This window comes from Rhodamnia argentea, chromosome 6, assembly GCF_020921035.1.
Source record: "Rhodamnia argentea isolate NSW1041297 chromosome 6, ASM2092103v1, whole genome shotgun sequence".
Classification (NCBI taxonomy): domain Eukaryota; kingdom Viridiplantae; phylum Streptophyta; class Magnoliopsida; order Myrtales; family Myrtaceae; genus Rhodamnia; species Rhodamnia argentea.
The window spans coordinates 16,668,800-16,677,638 of NC_063155.1; the positions used below are offsets into that span (position 1 = coordinate 16,668,800).

An 8,839-nucleotide genomic window follows, 5' to 3' on the forward strand; every position below is an offset into this window, starting at 1 on the left:
AGAGAAATAAAGAAGATTTGTATTAAAAAAAGGAAAAAGTTACATAATTGATTCATGAACTTTGATCCAATATGTATTGTGATCCCTGAATGTTTAATTTGTTCATTATGGTCTCAAACTTTAGCTAAATGTGTAATTTCGTTTCTAAACTTTAAATTTGTTAAATGTAATCCTTAAAATTTTTTGTATCAATTTAGTCTATATATTATATAAAAATGTTCAATACTAGATTGAATATAATCCAAAATTTTAGGGATCAAGTTAGATAAATTTAAAGTTCAGGGACAACATTGCACATTGAAATAAAATTCAGGGACTATATTGAATAAATTTAAAATTCAAGGACCATATTGCATTTTAAACGGGGATCATTTATGTCAAAATCCCTAAAAAATGGCATGTGGTGTACCATTGTTAAGAAAAATCTTGTCCATAAGTCTCATTTGAAAGATATGCTGAAAAATAGAACACGATTTATGAGACATCCTAGAAGTTTGGAGAATTAAAAAAAAAAATTAAACATATCATACGCATGCTAACTCAATTCCAAATCTTTCAATTTAGTCATTCCGATCAATTTTAATTGAAAATTGCTGATGCAAGCAATTTTTGCAATTTTTTATTTTTTTTAATCCTATTAATTTTTGTTTTGTCATTTTAGTTGTTTTCTTGTCATTGTGGCTAATAAATTTTGATGGGTATGAGGATGTCTCTTTACTTTGAACTTTACGCTATTTCTCTTTTTGAAATTTCTTGGAGTTTGAATCCAGGTCTTGATTTAATGTCAAAAATCTCAAAATTTTAAAACTAGGATAGGGAAATCAGGTCTTCGCCTTCTGCAATATTGCTATGCTAAATTTATCATAGGTACTTCAGATGCTTAGTCCTTCGAAGAACTAAGATAATACCATATTTTTCGAATATTTAAGGTTCAAGTTGCTCTCAGAACCTAGGAAATCCAGGTGCACCCGTGGTTTTTGGGGAAGAAAGACTGGTAGTTAAAATCAATTAATTAATTGAATAGTTAATATGTATTTTTCTTTTAATTAACTAGTGAATTATTGCCCATGGGTTTGGCTTAAAAGTGTAATTAGTTGGTAAACCTAATTTAAATGTCGCTCATTGCCTTGCACTTCAGCATCTAAAACAAGTTTCTTCTCAGTCTCCCCGACTTCAACCTTGGCAACACGTAAAGTGTTTCGAAGATATGGTCATGGTTTGGTGGATTTGTTGTTAAGTAAAAACGGCGCCACAAATGAAAAAGAAAACTCAAGAATCTAGAAAGAGAGAAAAAATAAAGTTACTCACCAACAAAAGTGGTTCGGTGGTTAACCTATGCGGATAAACAAAAAAGGATTCGAAATTCGCCATGCCGAACTCGAAGTTCGCGAAATCGAGGAGGAGATTCTCACTCAGAACTCCAAATTGAGATACACAGACAAAATAAGTTGTGAACGGAGCCACTTTAACTGGATAATATTGAGAGAGTGTGTGTTATGATTCGAACCCTTGCCGGACTTTCATCGGTGTGGGATTCAGTGTAACCAGCTCAAAAATACGCAGCGTGGTCGAGTCCAGGAAACACCGAATATCTGTTATCACGACATCTTCAATAACTGTTACGGTTGGGCAACCGCCTGCAACCGTCAATAGTGGAACACTGTAAATCCATATTTATGGTGTCAGCCAAACTCTCCAACGACCTGCAATCGTGAATCCACCACTTCTGCGAAGATTCCCAGTAGACCTTCCACGCTCCTTAGCTTTGGACATTCTCCTACTCTGAGCTTCCTTAGCTTTCTCAATTTCCGTAAGTCTGACATCCTTTTCATGGACCTGCAATCTACGACCGATAGGAAGCGAAGGGATCCCAATTCTTCAAGGCCGCATCCAAGCAAATGAACCTCTTGCAAATTCCTCATGTGCGACACATCAAGTGCTTTGGGAGGAACTCACAGCTGCATATGGATGACCTCCAACTCCGCCCAAAATATACCAGGAAATTCCGACATCAAACAACTATCCAATCGCAAGGTTGACAAGTTTTCAGAAATAGAAACATTCTACGACTGTGCGATCACCAGATTTCCAATTTCTGACTCTACTAAACTAGAAGGGAGCTGGGGGACGAAATGTAGGGCCACCGGCGAGAATGCTCATTACCTCGGCTGGGTCGAAATTGAGAGGACAGTCTTAGGAGTTCATCTTAGACAAGTCACATTTGGGGGAAGCTCTGGCAACTGTTCACCTCCAGGACATGATTCTAGATTAAGTATTTGGAGATTGGAGAGACCACTCACCGTGGTGGGTAATTCGTATATACCTGTGTATGAAAAGTCGAGGATCCTCAAATAAGACAATCTCCCAATTTTTTTGGGGATTTTACCTCTCATGAAGTAACATCTACTAGCATGCAACTCTTCAAGCTTCTCCATCAGCCAGATTGCACTTGGTAATCTTGTTATCCCAACTAGGTTGTTTATTCTAAGTACTTTCAGTTGCTTTAGTTTGCCAATTGAATTAGGCAATCCAGATATTTTAGTGCTTGACAAGTCCAGGATTCTCAAACAAGACAGGCTCCCAATTTCTTCGGGGATTTCGCCGGTCAAGTTGCCACATCCACTAGCGTCCAACTCTTCAAGTATCTCCATCAACCCGATCGCACTTGGTAATCTTGTTATCCCCCTTATGCGGTTTATCCTAAGTACTTTCAGTTGCTTTAAATTGCCGATTGAATCAGGTAGGTGATCCAAACTTGTCGATGACAAATCCAACTCCACTAATGATTGCAATTCCCCAATCGAATCTGGAAGTTCTTTTATCTTCGTACACTCAGATAAATTCAACCGCCTAAGTTTCACCAACCCTCCAATCGAGCATGGCAATTTGCTAATCCGACTATGTGACATATCAAAGGTCAACAATGACCGCAAATTACCAAACGTCTCTGGAAGTCTACGTAGCGTATTAGGCATGACAATCTCTATCAAAGCTTGTAGACATCCTATTTCTTCAGGCAACTTTTCAAGAGAGTCACATCCCTTCAAGTTCAAATCGGTTAGATGCTCTAATTTACCGATGGATGCATCAATTTCAACTAAGTTGCAACAGCCTTCAAGAATCAATCTCTCCAAGGACACCAACATAGATAAATCAGGTGTTCTCATTAAGTAGTTACAATAGCTGAGATCTAGTACTTTAAGTTTGCTTGTCGCCTGCAAAACAATTTGATAAAATATAAAATAAGAAACAATCGGTACTCAAAAAAGGACTGGAGAAATGATATACGTGTACAAGGAGTGGGACTTGTATCATACCCTAATATGGTTCCAACCAATCCATTTCTCTGAAATATCACTGCATGAAACGTCAAGAATGACTAGATTAGGAAGATGAAAGTTCGTCGCCACAAACTCATAAGGGCAACATCGCCAAGAAAGCCATGTTAAACGAGAGAGAAGATTATTAAAGTCTCCAGCAAGGAAGACCCCATTCCCTTCAAAGAACCTCAGGTTTCGTAAATTAGCGACTTCATCTTGCGTTACAACGTCTCCACGATATCCTAGTGACAGTGCTTCTATTTCCTCACTTCCCTGACAATGAAAACACCAAGAAGTCCACATGTGAAGATTAAAAGCAAACAATTTGAAGCGCTAATAGCGATTAGCTTTTCCTTTTGCAAGAATGGTCTTCAACAATTCACAGGAAAAAAAGTGGTTCCATTTTTTACCTCTTTTCGCTTCAGAATGTTCAAGGCTTCCTCGTGATTCCACACTCTACTACGCTTGCAAGGATTTTTGAAATTCTCTTGATGGACAATTTCCCTTCCGAGATCGCGCACTTGGTCATGCATCCAAAAAGTGTTGTCATCTTTGATTTTAATCAAGGACATGAGAAAGAGGGCTTCAATGGCATTGTGTGGGTAGTATCCACATTCATCCCACATGTAGAAGGGGTATGTTCTATTCTTATTAACAAAAAAACAAGCTATATCCAAAAATACTTGCTTTTGTGCATCATCTAATCTTTCATAAGTTATCATCAATGTTCTTTGGACTTCCATGGGAGGAGCTTTTTGTAGCTTCTTGCATGTGTCTACCCATAATGCTTTGGATTTACCAGAAAGGAATGAACCCGTAACCTCCAATGCTAAAGGAAGCTTTCCCAAAGTGGAGACAACATTTTTCGAAAGGGAAGCATAATGATATGGTGGAGAGTCTCTTCTAAAGGCATGCCTACTGAAAAGCATAAGAGCATGCTCAAATTCCATTTCTTGTACTTCGTAAGTTGAAGTTTTTGTAGGCTTTTTTGCAAGGACTTCGCCTATTACTTCTCCCTCGGCCATTAGGACACTTCTATTCCTAGTAGTTACGATTATCCTACTACCAGAGCCAAACCAATTACCTTTTTCTGCTAGACTTTTGAGTTGCTCTTTATCATCAACATCGTCAAGAACAATGAGCACTTTTCTTTTGCAAAGTACTCTCTTAATCACGTTGGTACCATCATCAACATCATGAATTTGGTCGACAGATCTAGAATCCAAGAACTTGGATAACAATTGTTTTTGCAAATATACCGGACCTCGGCGTTGGGATGACTCTCGGATATCCGAAAGGAAATTACAACCTTCGAAATGAGAAGACAGTTGGTTGTAGACAACCTTGGCAAGTGTCGTTTTGCTAATCCCGCCTATTCCATGGATTCCAAGAAATTGGACACCATCATATTCCACATCCAACATTCTGATTATAGAATGTACTCGATCATCAACTCCAACTAGATGTTCAGTCACATTTTTAAATCTGACATTTAGCTTAACCAAAACAGTTTGAATTACGGATTGGATCGGATCTCCCTGGCTGCCATAAGGTAACAACTATGTTAGCAATAACTTTTATATTGTAGAACTACTAGCTAAGTGACTCAATTGCCATCAGATGCTGAGTAAATTACACAAAAGAAATCTAGACCCCAAAACGATCATTTCTTTTACATGACTATATCACCAATAATACAATAACGAGACTGGGGAGGAAAGCAAATCTACAGATGACAGTTGAAAAGTTTAAGACATTTACCCTTCATCTTTCTTCAAGTTCCACCCCTTAATCTCGTCCACCTCGATAAGAGACTTTTCCCATGACTCTACTTCAGTGCTAAACTGCTTCTCATACTTTGAAAGGGCTTGGCTATATAATTTTGTTTTAAGTTTGACATCAGCAGGTTCCACATTGAAGAAAATGGGCAGAATCTCTTTGCTGTCATTTGATTTCGAGGTGCACTCTACCATGTATGTGAGCTCGTGGAGGCACCAATGACTCGAAGCATAATTTGTGGAAAATATGGGAATATAGATCTTGGACTTCTCAATTGCTTGCAGAAGTTCACCACCAATTCTTTCGCCAACGCGAAGGGATTCATCATCCCTGAAGACGAGGATCCCGGCACTAGTCATGCCATGGTAAAGACAATCGGTGAATCCATGACGGGTATCGGGTCCTCGAAAGCTTAGAAAAACCTCATACGAAGGTCCGGATGATGCCCTCGAAGTTGTCCCTTTCTCCATTGTAGGATCTTCAAACGCCATGGATATTGAATCCTTTCTTTCTCTCAGGAAAGTTTGCTTTGGGTGTGCTTGGATCTGAGCGTGGGCTCTCAATACAATAACCTCCGGGGATTAGGAAATGAAGCCAGCTGTGCTAAAGAGATCGGAGAGCTGTTTTTACGGAGATGGCCCGCCTAGTTTAGGCGACGGGCCATAGATGGTCAATCTATGATTAATATATGAGTCCGCAATGTCATGGAATCGTAGAAAGAGAATGAGTTTTGTGAGAGGTGGTTGAGTTTATAGATCATCCATTCAAGCCAAGTGGAAGACCGAACCACTATGAATTTGTTTTGCATCTCTTCTATCTCATTAATTCTTTTATATCTGTTTAATAGAAGATACCGATTCTGCATAACTGTTTTCCAATATAGCAACGTATTCTACACGTCCTTCGGAAAAACAAAAATGATAGTAATAATTTTTCCTAAAACAACAAATTCGCCTCCTCTCAGTCGATGTGCTTATCGATTTATCAGGAAATATCTTTGGTTATTGAATGTGTGAAAATGAGAAAAAATGGTCTTCGTCTTCTGCAGCATTGCTAGGCAATTGCTTTGGGTGGTTGAACCGGACTTGAACGTGGAAACAGAGAAGATCTGAAGATTTGAATGAAAAAAAGGCATGCGGTTTACGAAATTGTTCCGAAATTCTGATCCGTTATTAAAAGAAATGCCCAAAGATAGAGGGCGGTCCACAGTCCACTATTAAAAGATTTGGTGTGATTGTGTTTGTTTCTTTCGGCAACATTATTGTGTTTAATAAGATTGAAAGCACGTCATCGTTATTTGTCTTGGTCTTTTATTATGTCGTAGGTGTTGGTCTTTATTATATCTTCGAGCTAGGTAACTTGGACGGCACCTTAGGTTGTGGTTAATGATAGAGAAACGATTCGAAGTGTCCGACGTTTCACATGTTTCTTCCGGAATGCAGCCAAAACTCGAAAGACTATGGAAACTTCTTGCAATTGTGACAGGATGACAAACAAGAAGAATAATTAAATGTGTGCAGATAGCTTAGATACATTTGTTTAGAGTGTGCATCTTTTGTCGTGTTCCCGAATTTTCTCCAATTAACAAAAACCTAATTATAATTGTAGGGATGGGGGTGGGATTTTACCTGTTATGTATGACCCCCTCGAAGTAGTCTAACAAACAGTGTTCGAATTTAATCCATACTATTACCTAATAATGGATTGATTAGCAAAGTCCTCAATGGAAATTATTTTGTTTAATGGAGATGTAAACATGAGCAGCTTGCCTCATTCATATGGGATAAATGTATTACTCCGAGACATGGCTTCCTCCTGTGGCTAGCCACCCTCAACCGACTCCCGACCCAGGTATTTTTGCTGAACTACCGTAGAATTACGGATGGTGTATGCGGCTTTTGTCGATGTAGACCAGACTCGGTCGATCATTTATATTTTGCATGTAAAGCCACGGCCACTCTTATCTTGGCTTGGGCGGACAGATGCAATTTGGTCTGGAGGAACCGGACTTGGCGGGAAAATCTCCATTGGGTCATTAACAATACTAGAGGCCATCATTTCTATCAATGTATCGCTCGGTTATCCTTTGCGGCTGCATGTCATATTATATGGACAGAACGCAATCACATTCTGTTCGGAGATCGTGCTTTCTTTGGACCCGCACTTTTGAAGCATCCGGAGAGGGTTGTCCAGGACTGAGCCCTCACTTTTGATCATGTAGAGGACACGCCACGTAATAGGCGGGTACAACTTAAATGGGGGATCTCTGTTTCTATCTTTGATTAGGGAGTTGCTGCACCTGTTTGTGGTGGTCCTTATATTTAGGGCTATATGTTTTGCCCTTTTGTTCCTAGTTGCCGTGTATATGTGATTCGGCCTCACTCTGCTATTGCTTAGTGTTGACGCCTAAATTTTGACTAATCTTTTTTTTGCATAAAAATTAGAACTAATTTTAGTTCTAAATAAAAATCATCTCACATATTTATTTTTAGCGTACATTGCATTGGCATATAATTGGGCAAGCAGAACACTTAATTTAGCATGCGTCTAGACTAGGCACGGGATGGAAAAATACACCGAGAAGATTTGAAACTTCAGGGACTGTATTGCAAATACTTAAAATTTCAGGGACTGCATTGCAAATACTTGGAACTTCGGGGACTGTATTGCAAATACCAAAAGAAGATGAAGAAGGGAAGATGAAGAAGGGAAGATGAAGAAGGAAAGATGATGAAGGGAAGGTGATGAAGGGAAGATAAAAATGGAAGGTGAAGAAATGAAGATGAAGAAGGGAAGATGAAAATGGAAGGTGAAGAAATGAAGATGAAGAAGGGAAGATGAAAATGGAAGGTGAAGAAATGAAGATGAAGAATGAAGGGTGGAGAAATTTAGCTATAAAAGAGGGAGAGTTCTTGAGAATTGAGGAGGAGAATTTTGGTGATAGAGAAGGTAGAGAGCTCTTGAGAAGAGTTTTAGGGGGGAGTGGAAGAGAATTGAGAGAGTTTTGAGAGAGTTTTTTGAGAGGAATTTTTAGAGAGGAAAAAGAGAGTTCTTGAGAAAAATCAGAAGAGAAAATTCGAGAGTGAAGAAAAGAGTTTTAGTCGAGCATCATCTTCGACGAGTCCCGACACATATTTCGCCTCTCGCCACCCAACAACGCCATTGCTTGCCATTTTCGACGACAGCCGCGTTCTTCCAGCTCCGAGATCTTGAAGGGAACTATAACGTGTATGTGAGTAAGATTTTGTGTAATAGAAGGTAATCATTTCCATCTCGATCTACAAAAATGTAATCGTTTGGTTTGAACATTTGTTTGTTTATTTTAGACATGCCACGTGTTCCAAATTTTAGCATTATTACATGTTAATTTATTTTTATAAATACTCGTGATCGGCTGCGTTTTCTTTCTTTCTAAATCATCCATGGTGTATATTGCACAAAGTTCATTGTTTTACATTCTCATAAAAAAGAAGAAGAAAAAAATCAAAAAAATTGCATCTTTGAATTTCAAGTAAAATCCATCAAAATTGCCAAATCAAATATTTTTCATGAAAATGGTACCGAAAGGGCGTTAGAGTAATCTAGCGTAACCAAATCCCCGAATTCAAAATCTCCGGTTCGCAGAAATAAGATAGTTTTCTCCCGCTATTTTATTTAGGTTTCTAATCAACCTACCGAAAATGATTAGTGGCGACTCCAAATTCAAATCACATTGCATGTTAATTATTTGAACTTTAAGT

General features: G+C 38.6%; 1 protein-coding gene across 1 annotated transcript; it reads right to left on the minus strand.

Annotated features, from left to right (window-relative positions):
* Positions 1-1,494: 1,494 nt before the first annotated feature.
* On the minus strand, positions 1,495-5,590 carry LOC115732563 (disease resistance protein RPV1-like). Its single transcript, XM_048280681.1, has 8 exons — positions 5,082-5,590; positions 3,731-4,862; positions 3,318-3,593; positions 2,387-3,215; positions 2,220-2,323; positions 1,957-2,019; positions 1,704-1,836; positions 1,495-1,637 (listed from the first exon to the last, which is right to left on the minus strand). Exons 1-8 carry the CDS (start codon positions 5,588-5,590, stop codon positions 1,495-1,497), a joined length of 3,189 nt encoding a protein of 1,062 aa, XP_048136638.1.
* Between the last annotated feature and the right edge of the window lie 3,249 nt (positions 5,591-8,839).

Coding starts and splice junctions, on each gene's coding strand:
- LOC115732563 (XM_048280681.1), bottom strand. CDS start 5,590: ATGGCGTTTGAAGATCCTACAATGGAGAAAGGGACAACTTCGAGGGCA. Junction 2,324..2,386: donor TAGATGTTACTTCATGAGAG/GTAAAATCCCCA, acceptor TTTCATACACAG/GTATATACGAATTACCCACC. Junction 1,837..1,956: donor GAGGTCATCCATATGCAGCT/GTGAGTTCCTCC, acceptor CGTAGATTGCAG/GTCCATGAAAAGGATGTCAG.